Source organism: Bos taurus, chromosome 11 (assembly GCF_002263795.3).
Source record: "Bos taurus isolate L1 Dominette 01449 registration number 42190680 breed Hereford chromosome 11, ARS-UCD2.0, whole genome shotgun sequence".
Taxonomy (NCBI): domain Eukaryota; kingdom Metazoa; phylum Chordata; class Mammalia; order Artiodactyla; family Bovidae; genus Bos; species Bos taurus.
Window position 1 is genome coordinate 75,072,358 of NC_037338.1, and position 15,148 is coordinate 75,087,505.

At 40.7% G+C, this 15,148-nt stretch overlaps 1 protein-coding gene and 1 long non-coding RNA gene across 6 annotated transcripts in view; one reads left to right on the forward strand and one right to left on the reverse strand.

Annotated features, from left to right (window-relative positions):
* Positions 1–8,939, reverse strand: part of UBXN2A (UBX domain protein 2A) — a 31,100-nt gene extending 22,161 nt beyond the window's left edge. Inside the window, exons 1-4 of one of the 5 annotated variants that reach the window (XM_005213044.4) lie at positions 8,849–8,939; positions 8,207–8,393; positions 608–668; positions 463–517 (exon numbers count right to left, since the gene is read on the reverse strand). In XM_005213044.4, the coding sequence (XP_005213101.1) occupies positions 463–503 (41 nt within the window). In that variant the 5' untranslated portion in view covers positions 504–517; positions 608–668; positions 8,207–8,393; positions 8,849–8,939. Of the gene's footprint in view, positions 1–462; positions 518–607; positions 669–8,182; positions 8,394–8,499 lie in introns of all 5 variants that reach the window. The other 4 variants (XM_005213043.4, XM_059891453.1, NM_001192967.1 and 1 more) reach the window with 4 other exon arrangements.
* Positions 8,940–8,948: 9 nt separating this feature from the next.
* Positions 8,949–9,998, forward strand: LOC112448815 (uncharacterized). Its single transcript, XR_003037246.2, has 2 exons — positions 8,949–9,366; positions 9,643–9,998. It is a non-coding gene; the product is annotated as an uncharacterized lncRNA (long non-coding RNA).
* Positions 9,999–15,148: the final 5,150 nt, after the last annotated feature.

Sequence of the window (15,148 nt, forward strand, 5' to 3'; positions counted from 1 at the left end):
TGAATTGGCTAATTCTCACAAAAACTTTTCAGATATCTATGTATGCCCCCTCCCTTTTTAGAGGAGACATTGAAGCTCAAAGAATCTAAGTCGCTCAAAGGCCAGAGAAGTAGTAGAAGACAGAGATGAGATTCAAAGTTGGGTTTATTTGACTCCAAAGTCATTATATTTCCACTATGACTCCAAGACAGTATAACATGAGGGGCTAATGAAGTAAACAGTTACTTTAATTTTTCAGTTACATAAAAGAAATAATATGTGAGCAGAAAGAAATTTAACACTTTTTAAAAAACTAATCACAAAAATACTTAGAAACTTCACTAAAAAACCATTTAATGCGAAAAATACCAACTTTCAAATACATTACTCATAGATACTTAACAAATAATCATAATGAAAATATACTAAATAAGTGAACTGTGATAAAAATATAGTACAAAGAAAATGCATTACTCAACTTACCATTCTTCCTTTATACTTTCAAGATTATCTACTTCTTTCATTCTCTTTTGTTTTACTGTAAAAGGAAAAGCTAAAGTTTTTAATACAGTATTTTAAATAAATTCATTCCCCCATATGTAAATATTTTTGAAGCTATTATACACACCTAAAATAGCACTAAAGAGGTCTTAAGAACAAATGACCAGACTCAAAGCTGTCACTTTCACCTAGAGTAAAGCAACAGTAAAAAGTAAATTCAGGATTTGGATAATCTTCTGATAAAGAAAGATTTTGTAAATAGTATGATGAAAAATAATGTACCCTTTGATTTAATAACAAACAAAAGTGAATGTAAACATTTCATTCAACTTCCAATAGTAACAAAATATGAAATCAATATAAACTCATTCTCACAATTTCAGGAGAAAGCAAACTGACCATGTTATATCTTTTGACCCTGATCTTCCAGATTTCTGGAAACTTAAAAGACCAACAATGTAAGCTATATACAAAAAATATGTCTACCACAGCTGTTTTTCATCAGGAAAAATTGAAAATGCAGTAAGTGGTCATGATATAGCTGCTTGGTGGGACACTGTGCTGTGCTTAGTCACTCAGTCGTGTCTGCCTCTTTGCGACCCTGTGGACTATAGCCCACCAGGTTCCTCTGCCCCTGGGGATTCTCCAGGCAAGAATACTGGAGTGGGTTGCCATGCCCTTCTCCAGGGGATCTTCTCAATCCAGGGATTGAACCCAGGTCTCCTGCATTGCAGGTGGATTCTTTACCATCTGAGCCACCAGGGAAGCCCAAGAATACTGGAGTGGGTAGCCTATCCCTTTTCCAGCAGATCTTCTTGACCTAGGAATCAAACCGGGGTCTCCTGCATTTCAGTAGGATTCTTTACCAGCTGAGCTACCAGGGAAGCCCTGATGGGATATTATGTATCCCTCAAAAATAATTATGAAGAAAAAGACACCATATAAGAGAAAAATATAGGAAATAAAAATTTCAGCAAAAATTGAATATGAAAAAATGGAGAGAAACAAGAATGAAAATAGTTATTTTTGGCAGGTAATAAAATTGTGGATTATTTTCTTTCTTTTCCAAACTTTCTGCAATATTCTTGCCTTTACAACAAAAATGATGTAAGAAATAAGCACAGAAATCATGGGCATTCTGGTGGTCCAGTGGCTAACACTCCAAGCTCCCAATGCAGGGGGCCCAGGTTTGACCCTAAGTCAAGGAACTAGATTCTACATGCTACAACTCAGAGTTGACACACTGCAGCTAAGGGTATGCTGCACCTAAAGAACCTGCATGCTGCAACTAAGACTTGGTGCTGCTGCTGCTGCTGCTGCTAAGTCGCTTCAGTCGTGTCTGACTCTATGCGACCCCAGAGATGGCAGCCCACCAGGCTCCCCTGTCCCTGGGATTCTCCAGGCAAGAACACTGGAGTGGGCTGCCATTTCCTTCTCCAATGCATGAAAGTGAAAAAAATAATAAAAAATTTTTAAAAACAACAAATTGATTTTCAAAATAATCAAACAAGTCAATGTTTAAAACAATCCAAGCCATGTGCCCTTTGAGAAGTACTGGAAGCAAGGTTACACTAGATAAGTATACCAAAAACTCACACCGTGGTTTCTAAATACAATTTTCCTTAAAAAGGGAATCATGGCTCCTTAGAGAAAATGTTGATTACACAGGCAGAGAAAGAACAATGAAACTGAAACATATTGCTCCAGAAAGTAAGATGGTGCTCAGTGAATGATGAAGACATAAAAGGACACTGAAACTACATGGAGAGGCTCCCACTGGACCAATCTGGGAAGTGGAACATCAAAGTAAATGATGATACTAATGGATCATACTCATTGAATACAACAAAAACCCATGAGGAATCCATGCTATTATTACAGATCTAAAAACAAACAAACAAAAAAATCAGGAAAAGATGGACTTGTAAATAAACTCAACAGTCATATGGAGTCACCATTACAAAAATAAATTCTAGATATATCCAAGATTTAAAATTAAAAAATTGAACTTGGCTGACATATATAAACTACTACATATAATACAGGTAACTAATAAGAACCTACTGAATAGCACATGGAACCCCATTCAATACTGCAATGACCTATATGAGAACAGACTCGAAAGAAGAGTTACATATATATAACTGACTCACTATGCTGCACAGCAGAAACTATCAGTAACACAACATTGTAAATAATTATACTCCAGTAAACCACCCTCCCCACCCCCACTCCCAAAATGCACTCGAGGGTGATGTCAGCAAAATGAGAGAACAGGCAGTTGCAAGCTCCTCTCTCCACAGAAACACTGAAAGATAAGCAGAAACTGTCAGGAACAACTTAGTCAGAACTCTGGAAAGCAGTCAAAGGTTTGCAGCTATCAAGTGAATGATAGAAAAATACAACTTAAAAACAGCAGGGAAAACAAACCAATTCAAAACTGGGCAAAGGATGTGAACAGACATTTCTCCAAAAGATATATGAACAGCCAATCAGCACATGAAAAAGATGCTCAACATCACTAGTTACAATCAGATACCACTTTATACATATTAGAATAGTTATTATTTAATAAAACAAAAATAGTAAGCATTGACAGGGATGTGGAGAGACTAAAGCCCTGGAACCCTGCTGGTGGAAATGTACAATGGTGCAGTGGGTGTAGAAAAGAATTTGGTGGTTGAGGCATTATTCACAAAAGCCAGGAGATGGAAGCAATCCAGATGTCCACCAACAGATAAATGTCTGAACAACACGTAGTATATACACACAAAGGAATATTTGTTGTTGTTCAGCAGCTAAGTCGTGTCTCCACATCTCCTGCATTGCAGGTGGATTCTTCACCACTGAGCCACAGAGGAAGCCCATAAAACCCCGTATTTACTTTTAAAAAAATTAGTTGCATTCAAAGAGAAAACATTTATATATTAGTATTGTTTTTATGAAACTATGGTATAAAGATAAAGCAGTGGGTCTCAACCAGGAGGCAACAGTGCCACTAAGAAGACATCTGGCAATGGCTGGAGGCATTTCTGGGTTGTCAAAACAACTGGGATGAAGGGTGCTCCTAATAGGTCAGGAATGCTGCTGAAAATCCTACAATGCATAAGACAGTCCCCACAAGAAAGTATTGCCCAAAATGTCAAGTGCTAATGTTGAGAGAACCTGATATAAAGCAAAGTCAGCTTCTTTGCCAGCTGCAATGCAGCTGAATCCACCTGCAATGCAAGAGACCCTGGTTTGGTTCCTGGGTTGGGCAGATGTGCTGGAGAAGGGAAAGGCTACCCATTCCAGTGTTTTGGCCTGAAGAATTCCATGGACTGTATCATCCATGGGGTCACAAAGAGTCAGACACCATGAGCAACTTTCACTTTCTTTACCAGCTGCTCTACCAAGGAGGAGAAGGGGACGACAGAGGACGAGACGGTTGGATGGCATCATCGACTGGATGGACATGGGTTTGGGTAGACTCTGGGAGTTGGTGACGGACAGGGAGGCCTGGCGTGCTGTGATTCATGGGGTTGCAAAAAGTTGGACACGATGAACAACTGAACTGAACTGAACTACCGGGGAAGCCCTCCAAGGTGCTTAGCCAAGTGCAGAGCAGGGAGGAGCCATCCTTAAAGCATCTCACTATGTTTCCCACTAATAAGTTATTATTCTCTAGCAAATTATTAATATGTTTTATCATTTCATAGTTTAAGCTATTGATAAATTGGTTTTACTTGTTCCATGAGAACAAAAGAGAACAGACCTTGCATTCAAACTATCTTGTGCTGGAATACTGGCTACATCATTTTTGAGCTTAAGAGTTGCTTAACTTCTCTAAGTACCAGCTGCCTAACTTGTAACTTGGAGATAATTGTCCTCCTAAGAAGGTTGTTCAGAGAACAAAAGAAATATCGAGACTACAGTAATGTTATGCTCCTTTCTCTTTTCCCAGTCCCCAATTATAACCTCTGTTACAAGGACTTATAGTAAGAAACACCTTCAGACTTAGTCTCAAAGTTTTAATTTCAACATGGCTACGAAATTTCACTTTTCTTTTCACTAGATTAACTTTAAAAAACATTTGTATACTTATTGAACCTCCCACTGCTGTGTGCAAGGTATTAGTTTAGAACTAATGGTAGAAGGACAGACTCAGTATCCATTAACAGGAAGTTTACAGACTAACAAGGAAAAAAATATACTGAATTACTAATTGCAAACACAGCACAGAATTGCAAAGTAAAAACTCATTCTAGGAACCTTCCTGGTGATCCACTGGTTAAGACTCTACCTTCCAATACAGGGGACGTGGGTTTGAGCCCTAGTTAGGGAACTAAGATCCCACATGCTGTGGGGCAACTAAGCCCCTGTGCCACAGTGAAGATCCCACGTATTGCAACTAAGACCCAATGCAGCCAAATAAATAAATAAATGGTTTTGGGGAAAAAAAAAAACTTATTCTATAATGCACATAAAGTTACTATTATTTTAGGTATTTCTACCACAAATTAGTAACATGGAAATGAACCATGTAAAAATTTTATATCCATTGAGTGAGCATCTACAACCATCAGTCATGTGACATGAAAGAACCTAAGTCATGTACATACTGTATGTAGAAAATAAAAAAGCCACCTGACAAATATCGAAGTTACCAGTATGAGGCTGGGCATCAGAATGGACAGATGAACACCAGTCCCTTCATTCTGCTTCAGTTTACTTCCAGTTAGTACCACTACCATCTTACATTTGTATTGTATATCACAGTTTACTAAACACCTTCTCAAATATTATTCCACTTACTCCCAACAACTGTAGTAATAAAATCAGTCAGGAGCCAGAGGAAACTGAGCTATCTGGAATGTATCCACTAAAAGGAAAATCCAATCAAAATAAATTTAGACTACCAAGAAATGTCATCTTTTAATGTATACACTAGAATTTGAAAAGAAAAATATGCGTATTACAAATTTTACTTATTTTTAAAAACATACTACAGGCTATTTTTTTTTTTAAGATTATGAATTTGAATCAAGATATTGTACCACTAGGCATGCTATGCAGAAACTAGTTTCTCCTTTAAGGATAAAGTCATTCAGCACAAGGGAAAAGAAACCAATGGATCACCTTTCAGCTACATCTTCTACAGAATAGGATTAAGCTGCCAAGATCAAACTATGGCCATCAGATTCAAACACTAAAACGACAGTTATTTGTATATTTTGTGAATTCTAGTTTATTAACTATTATATATATAACAACAACAACAAAAAATGAAATCTTTTGGAAAGTTTTAGCTTAGCTTAGCTGTAATCCCAGTAATGAAGAACATACATTTTTGCTCTCTTCTATTAATAGAAAAAATTGTTAAGGAGGGAGCTCACAAGGACCACAATGATAGTGACAAAAGTAATTTCAGTGAGAAAATCCTAGGAGAAAGGTGAAACTTCTGCAAAAAAACCCTCCAGATCCCTGAGTTAGCTACTGTTTTGACACAAAGATATTCTCATTCCCGAATGGGCTCCATACTGTTATTTCCCTTGCAAAACCCATTTCAAATACAATCTCCTTTAGAAAACCTTCCACGATTCCTCCAAAAGACATGAATATAGAATTACTAACACAACAAGGAGAGATCAATTATGTTCTCTTTGAATTTGCCCTACCTTCACAACCACAACCCTAGTGCCATCATCTCTAGGTGGTTTCCCCACATCCATTCTTGTTCCCATCCAATTCAGTTTCTACACAGGAGTCAAGGCGACATTTCTCTTTTTTTTAAGTGACGCGCAGCTTATGGGATCTCAGTTCCCAGACTAGGATCAAACCAGGCCCTCAGCAGTCAAAGTATGGAATCCTAACCACTGGACGGCCAGGGAATTCTTTTCTGTTGTTGTTTTGTGTTTTTTTTTTGTTTTTCTTTTTGTTTTTTTTTTTGTCAGGGTGACCTTTTTGATTAAGATACAGATTTGATTATGAGACTTTCCTGCTTAAAATCCATCAAGACCTCCCACTACTCTTCAAATAAGATCCAAATACCTTGGATAACATGACAAGGAGTTAACTGCAATGTTCTCTCACTACATTTGAGTAGTTTGAAAGTTTGGGTATAAAAGTTTTTAAAAAAAGAAAAGAGAAAACTGGTCCCCAAACCTTAACATTATTTAAAAGGCCCCACATCATCTCTCTGGCCCGAACTAACCACAGTCCCCTCAATTCACCTGTTCTGATCACTACAGATGGTGACTGCAGCCATGAAATTAAAAGACACTTACTCCTTGGAAGGAAAGTTATGACCAACCTAGATAGCATATTCAAAAGCAGAGACATTACTTTGCCCACAAAGGTTCGTCTAGTCAAGGCTATGGTTTTTCCTGTGGTCATGTATGGATATGAGAGTTGGACTGTGAAGAAGGCTGAACGCCGAAAAATTAATGCTTTTGAACTGTGGTGTTGGAGAAGACTCTTGAGAGTCCCTTGGACTGCAAGGAGATCCAACCAGTCCATTCTGAAGGAGATCAGCCCTGGGATTTCTTTGGAAGGAATGATGCTAAAGCTGAAACTCCAGTACTTTGGCCACCTCATGCGAAGAGTTGAGTCATTGGAAAAGACTCTGATGCTGGGAGGGATTGGGGGCAGGAGGAGAAGGGGACGACAGAGGATGAGATGGCTGGATGGTATCACTGACTCGATGGACATGAGTCTGAGTGAACTCCGGGAGTTGGTGATGGACAGGGAGGCCTGGCGTGCTGTGATTCATGGGGTCGCAAAGAGTCGTACACGACTGAGTGACTGATCTGATCTGATCTTCAGTTCCCCAAACATTCTCAAGTCTTTGTGGAACTGATTTCCTTTGCCTGGATCTTTCTTCCCTCCTTTTGAAACCGTTTTGGTGTCCTTTCTGCAGGCGGGGGTGGGGTGTGGGGTGGGGGGGTCCGAAGAGTTCCAGTACTGGAGTCTCCTTCACCTAATATCCTACTTATCCATAATAACTGAGCTCAAAGATGACCTATTCCTAGGAAAATTTGAACTGATTTCTTCAGTCCCCGGTTACATGCTCACACAACACCGTACATTCCTTTTCAGCTTCTTTCTAGGTAGAGGATGGTTAGATAACCATCTAACCAAAGGACATGAGTTTGAGCAAACTCTGGGAGACAGCAGAGGACGGAGGAGCCTGGCTTGCTGCAGTCCATGGGGTCGCAGAGTCGGATTATGACTTAGCGTCGGAAAAACAACAGTTAAGTAGATAGGCATTTACTTGCGTGATTATTCGTCTCCTCCAGTGACACTGCACAAACCTATAATGGTCACTGTCATAGCGTCAGCACTCAGCACACAATAGGTACTAAAAACATTTGAATGATAAACTTAGTAATTAGCATTAAATATTCAGTAATTAAAGTCTTCGTGTAAAGTATTTACCACACGCAGGGCTAAAAGTCAGGGCTCAGTACGTAGTAGTTTCTGCCTTGCATCACTTTTGTTGTGTGCTTAATTACTCCCTCCGTCGTGCACACAATTCTTACTCATTTTTTGGATTCCACCAGTGCCTGTCTCTGGAGAAGGCAATGGCAAGCCACTCCAGTACTCCTGCCTGGCAAATCCCATGGACAGAGGAGCCTGGTGGGCTGCCGTCTATGGGGTCGCACAGAGTCGGACACGACTGAAGCGACTTAGCAGCATCAGCAGTGCCTGTCTCTAACTTTACCTTATAAACAGTCCCAAAACACACCTGAGCCACGACTATGAAATAAGGAAGCTTGATTCTCACGTCGCTTATACAATCGGTCCTATTTTACAATCCCACATTAGTAGAGGCTGCCAGTTTCCTATCTTTACTTTCAATGATCTCAGATTGAGTACGAAGAAACCAGCGCTCGAAGCCACACTAACGTTCGTTATTGCTGACAAGCAACAAACTGCAAATAAAAATGGACACAGAGGAAAAAAAGAAATTAAGTAGGAAAAGAGACCATCAAGCCTACAAAATAAAAGTGAGTTTCAAGAGCCAACTAATGAAGTTACCTAAGAAAGGTCCACCCCACACAAACATGCTCTTTATTTCTGCGCTGCGAGTCTGCATTTTGAGAACAGAGAACTCGAAGTTTCCGAGCGCCCGCAGAGCGAGAAAACCACCCGGGCGCGTGCCCGGAATCGGCGGCCCCGGAGCGCGCCTCACCTGCGCGGGCCCCGAGTCCGCCCCGCCCGCCGCCCCACTGCGTCCTTTCGGGGTCGCGGACCGGATCTCCGACACCGAGACAAAGACCTGGAGAGGCGGCTCCGCCAGACCCATCCAACCCATCCACCGGGCCCCGCCCGGCGGCCGGCCCGGCCCCTCACCCAGCCGAGCGCGGCGCGGCTCCGGGAAACTCACCTCCCGGTGCGGCCGCTGGAGGGGGCCGCGCCGCGCCGTCGCCTCGCGGCCTCGGTCTCAGTCCGCTCAGGGGCCGCAGTCGCCGCCGCCGCCGGGCTGGAGCCCCTCAGAGGAGGAGCACAGCCGCCCCCAGGCCCAACCGAGCTCGGCGGCCGGGCCGCTGGAACCGCGCGCGCCTCCCTCGGTCACCGTCGCCCGGCGCCGAGTACGCGCCGAGGCTGGCTCTGCGCAGACCCGAGCGCGCGCGCTCGGGGGCGGGGCTGGCGGCGGCGGCGGTCGCTTCGGCTCGCCCAGTGGCCCGCGCCGATGGCGGCCGCCTCCTTCCTCCTGCGGACGCTGAGCTTCTTATCTCTTCACTCGGCGCGGAAAACGCAGGGAGCTAGGTGTGGGCTCACCTCAGAACTCAGCACCAACTTACCTGTGTACTTCGTCAGCCTCTGATTGAATCTGTGGAGAGATTTCCCTGCATTCTGACCATGTTGAACTTTACCTGAGACCCGAGATTCCGGAAAGCGACGGTTAAAAACACCCCCTCCCCGCCCCTTCCATCCCCCCACGACCCTTTCGTGTCCCTGGAAGGGCTGACAGCAAGAAACCACACTTCCCCCATGTGGTTTATTCAGACTCACGAATGTCCCCTTGTTTACCCATGACAAGGTCAGACATAGACCCTCCAAATCGCCGTTCTCTTTGCCTCATGATTGATTGTCTTTACTGATTGTGCCCACTGACAATCTGGACAAAATACCAGCTACCTTGTTTTGACCAAACTTAAGATTCTCTCTTTCCTCCAGGCTCCTAAAACTTGGACCCACTCTCAACCTGATCCAGCCTACAATCCCCCCTTCACCATCACTCGGAAAAGTAGGCTGACCTCCACATAAACCACCCTGATGTGCTGAGTGATCAACTGCCACCTCCACCCATCCATCCCCCTGGCCCTATGCCCAGTTCTGTGTAGTCTTTGTTCCTCCTCCCTCTCAAAGAAGGGCCCTTTTCTGTCTAACTCTGGAGGTAAATTGCAGGCCTCAGTGCGTGATAGCATTCCCTGATAGTGATGGTTGTCGCCTCAGCTACCACACCCCATTGCGGTAGTTTCTTTTCCTCTTCTTGGAATAATCCTTTCCAATAAAGTCTCTCTTTATCTAAATCCAGGACTTTTTTGTTGTTGTTGTTTTGGGACAATTGAGTGTTCTTCCCTTTGTATTTACCCTCTGGCTTTATTTCTATAGTTTCTCCACCCCCCAATCCCACCCTCATCCCTGTTGGAATAATCCTTTCAAATATAATCTCCATTTGCCTATTTGTTTTTACTTGAAAGTTTTTAGTGTTGGGATTCAAGTTGATATTGGGCTTCATCTGTAGATCCCTGCCATCCCCATGCAAGTAAAGGCACCCTGTGAATCTTTTGAACTCTTCTTCAGGTGAGCAATTCTGAGATCCTGTGGTTAGTTCAGCTTTCAAACTTGTTCTCCAGGGATCTTGTCTGTTGAAGCCACCAGGAAGGAGTTACTTTGATTCCTTAGGATAAAGAGACTTTTCTATGGATGGCCTTTATATGATGCCCCCTCTTCTTTTCCCTCTTCTTTGTCTTCTTTTTTTGGTCCCAGCACCATTTGATAACGAGAGAACACTTCCCTGGTCAAAAATCAACTGACCCTAGATGTGTTGGTTTATTTCTGGACTCAAAATTCTGGTCCATTTAGGACTTTCCTGGTGGTCCAGTGGTTAAGATTCTTCCACTGCAGGGGGCACAAGTTTGATCCCTGATCCCCCTTATCAGGGAAGTTCCACATGGCATACAATGTGACCCCCCAGAAAATTTTTGTTCCATTTATCTATATTATGCCAGTACTATTATCCATTGGGGATCCCACTGCTCACCACCTACAAAATCAGTTACATAGTCACAAATGTTGGTAGTAAATGAAAAGTGCCTTTCATCAGAATGCCAGCAATCTGAAGTGACAGTGGATTCAACATCTCCCAAAAACCACCTCTGAAGAGTCTGCTTAGTCATGAACTTTTAAAGGGAAGGAGGGCAGTAATCTCAGTTAATCATTAAGATATGGGGTCAGAGTCACCATCTCAATGGCCTGCAGGCCTGTCGACTTATTGTGATTTTCCTGTAAGTGTTATCTTCTTCACATGGTTTGGTCGTACAATTTGGGAGATTATTTCAGGGGAAGGTAGGGAAGAGATCTGGCCACTTGTTCTTCATTTTGGTTTCTTTGATCTATGGGCAGAACCAACAAGTTAGGCAAGGTATTACCTGATTAAAGATTTGAAAGGCATGCTTGGGCCTTTCCCAAGACATGAGTAAAGCATGTGCTTAGTCCCTTAGCCCTGTCTGACTCTTTGCAACCCCATGGACTGTAACTTGCTAGGCTCCTCTGTCCATGGAATTCTCCAGGCAAGAATACTGCAGTGGGTTGCCATGCCCTTCTCCAGGGGATCTTCCTGACCCAGGGATTGAACCTGGGTCTTCCTCATTGCAGGCAGATTCTTTACCAACAGAGCCACCAGGGAGGCCCAAAAGGTTATTGAATTTTGTCAGATACTTTTCTGTGTCAGTTGAAATGCTTATGTTTTTTTCCCTTCATTCTATTGTTGTTGTTATTGTTCAGTTGCTAAGTCGTGTCCAACTCTTTGTGACCCCATGGACTGAAGCATGCCAGGCTTCTCTGTCCTTCACTATCTCCTGGAATTTGCTCAAACTCATGTCCATAGAGTCAGTGATGCCATCCAACCATATCATCCTCTATAGCTCTCTTCTCCTCATGCCCTCAATTTTTCCCAGCATCAAGGTCTTTTCCAGTAAGTTGGCTCTTCACATCAGGTGGCCAAAGTATTGGAGCTTCAGCTTCAGTATCAGTCCTTCCTATGAATAGTTAGGGTTGATTTCCTTTAAAATTGACTGGTTTAATTTCTTTGCTGTCCATGACTCTCAAGAGTCTTCTCCAGCACCACAATCCAAAAGCATCAATTCTTCAGTACTTAACCTGCTTTATGGTCCATATTCATTCTATTAATTTGGTGTATTACATTCTCTTTTTTTTCAGTGCAAATCTGTTTATTGGTTTCCTATTAATCTTTTAGTTGGGCCTGGGGGACGGTGGTACTAGTACATCTGTAGTTAACCCAATAGTTTAATCTGCTTAACTATACTCAGCAAATAATCTATTTTAATGCCCTTCTATCTTGCTTATTAAAGAACAAGTTGACATCTTGGACTTGGATTTACATATACTTATCTGGTGTAATATCTAACAGACAAAGCCCATGGTCCCAAGACCATCTATCAAATAGTCCCTTTTTTCCTTAAAATTTCTAATGCTATCTTATATACCAAATCCCCATCAACACTAAGAGCTATTTCTGGGCCCTGTATTCTTGATCTGTATTCCCTTCTGCTGATCTGTTTGTTGACTTCTGTAACAATAGAACAATACTCCCAATACTGCAAGATTTTTATTTTGTCTTGCTGTTTTTACCATTTTTAAGTAGGATTAATTACTTTCACAATCTTGTGTAACTAGATTGTATCCACTTTTGTAACTTGTATCCACTTCTAAAACTTTTTCTTCACCCAAACAGAAAGTCTGTACCCATTTACACAATAACACCTCAATCCACTCTCAACTCCAGATTCTGATAATCTCTATTTTCTGTCTCTATGAAGTTGCGCTATTTTAGTTCTCTCTTATAGATGGGATCATATAATATTTGTCCTTTCACTTAGTATAATGTTTTAAAAGTTCATCGTGTTGTAGCAGGTATCAGAATCTTCCAGGAACAGGCATGGAACCCATGTCTCCTGCATTGGCAGGTGGATTCTTAACCCCTGGACCACCAAGGAAGCCCAGTCCAGTGTTAAGTAGGGTTATTTTTTGTTGTCAAGTTGTAGGGGCTTTTTATGTATTCTAGAATTTAATGCCTTATCAGATACGTGATTTCTAAACATTTCTCCTATTTTGTGGGTTGTCTTTTCATTCTTCATGGTGAAATTTAATACATAAGTTTTTAATTTTGATGAAGTTCAATTTATCTATTTTTTCTTTTTTTTTCTTATGGTTTTGACAGAAACTATTGCCAAATCAAATGTCATGAAGATTTTCCTCTATGTTTTTTCTAAGTATTCTATAGTTTTTGCTCTTATATTAGGTGTTTAATCCATTTTGAATTAGTCTTTGTATGTGGTGTAAGATAAAGGTCCAACCTCACTCTTTTGCATGTGAATATACAGTCTTCCAAGCACCACTCATTGGAAACTGTCCTTTTCCCCATTAAATGGACTTGGGATAAATCGCACTTGGTCATGGTGTTCAGTTCAGTTCAATTCAGTCACTCACTCATGTCTGACTCCTTGCGACTCTATGGACAGCAGCACGCCAGGCTTCCCTGTCCATCACCAACACCTGGAGCCTGCTTAAACTCATGTCCATCGAAGATACCATCCGACTATGATACCAAGGTCATGGTGTACAGTCCTTTTAATATACTTCTGGATTTGGCTTGCTAGTATTTTGTTGAGGACTTTTGCATCTACGTTCATAAGGGATATTGCCCTGCAGTTCCTTCATTGTGATATCTTTCTCTAACTTTGGTATCTAGGTAATGCTGGTCTCATAGACTGTGTTAGAAAGTGGGTCCTCTTCTATTTTCAATATTTTGAGAAGGATGGGTGTCAGTTTACCTTTACATGTTTGGTAGGCATGTGTGATAGAACCAGTAAAGTCATCTGGTCCTGGGTTTTTCTTTGTTGGGAGGTTTTTATTAGTGATTCAGTCTCTTAATACAGTTCTGTTTTAGATTTTCTATTTTTTTTTTTTTTTTTTGAGTCAGTTTAAATTTTTTTTTCATTCTGCGTGAACCACATGGCATGTGAGATCTTAGTTCCCTGACCTGGGATGGCATTGCTTTTCCTTACATATTGGATGTTAATAGAGTTCACCACTGAAGTCATCTGGGACTGGTGTAACATTTGTGGGATAGTATTTCATTACATATTTCATTTCTTTAATTAATGATAGGGGTATTCAGGTTATCTGTTTCTTCATGCATGAGTTTTAGTAATTAGTTTTATTTCAAGCAATATGCCTACCTATGTTTTGGGACTTATTGGCACAAAGTTGTTTCTTATTTATTAAATGTCCCTTTAATATTTATAGTAAATGTTGGTGATTAGCAACCTGTGGACCAAATCTAGTTTGTGGCCTATTTATGTACATTTGTGAACTAAGAATGGTTTTTACATTGTTAAAGGATTGTTAATAAACAAACCAAAAAGCAAATATAAACAAAGAATCTGTGACATAGACCATGTGTGAAGCTTGAGATATTTACAAACTGGCCATTTATAACCAGAAAAATGTTTGCTGACTTGAGATCTAAAATTTTGAGTGATATTTATAATAACTTCCTTCCTGAAATTTGAAATTTGCATCTTCTCTTTTGTTCCCCTTGATTGGTCTGGCTAGTGGTCTTTCCTTTCTCACTCTCTCTCTCTTTCCTTTTTCCTTTTTACAGGAAACAACTTTTTAAAATCTTATATTGGGTGTGATGTGTGGCTTGTGTCTGTGTTCCCTGACCACGGGTTGAACCCCAGCTTTCTCCGTAAAAGTGCTGATTCTAACCACTAGACCACCAGAGAATTCCCAGGAATCAACTTTTGATTTTGAATTTCTCTATTATTCGTTTTCTATTATGTTGTTTTATGCTGTCATATGTATATTATTTTCTTCCTTCTGTTTAAGTTTAATGCATCTGAGATTTGTAAGCTTTTGTATATATCACTAATTCCTTTTTATTGTTGAGCAGTATTCTGTTTTGAATGTACTAAAGTTTGTTTAACCATTGACCTATGAGCAACTTTTTTTTGTTGTTTTGTTTCAGCTATTACAAATAAAGTTGCCATGAACTATGGTCTACAGATTTTTATGTAGATGTAACTCTTCATTTCTTTGGAATAAATATGCAGGGTTGCAATTGCTGGTTTGTATTGTAAGTGTATTTTAGATTTTTGAGAAATGGTCAAACTGTTTTTCAGATTTGGATTTGCTGTACCATTTGCATTCTCACCAGCAATGATCAAATGATCCAGTTTCTTTGCCTCTTCACCAGCATTGGTAAATTTTTTTAAAAACACCCTAATTTTTATTTTAGTTTTTTAATAGGTATGTAATAATAACTCATCATAGTCTCAATATGCATGTCACTACTGGTTAGTGATGTTGAAATCTGTCTATATTCTTATTTTCCATCTATATATCCTCTTAGGTAAAATAGCTCTTCTGATCT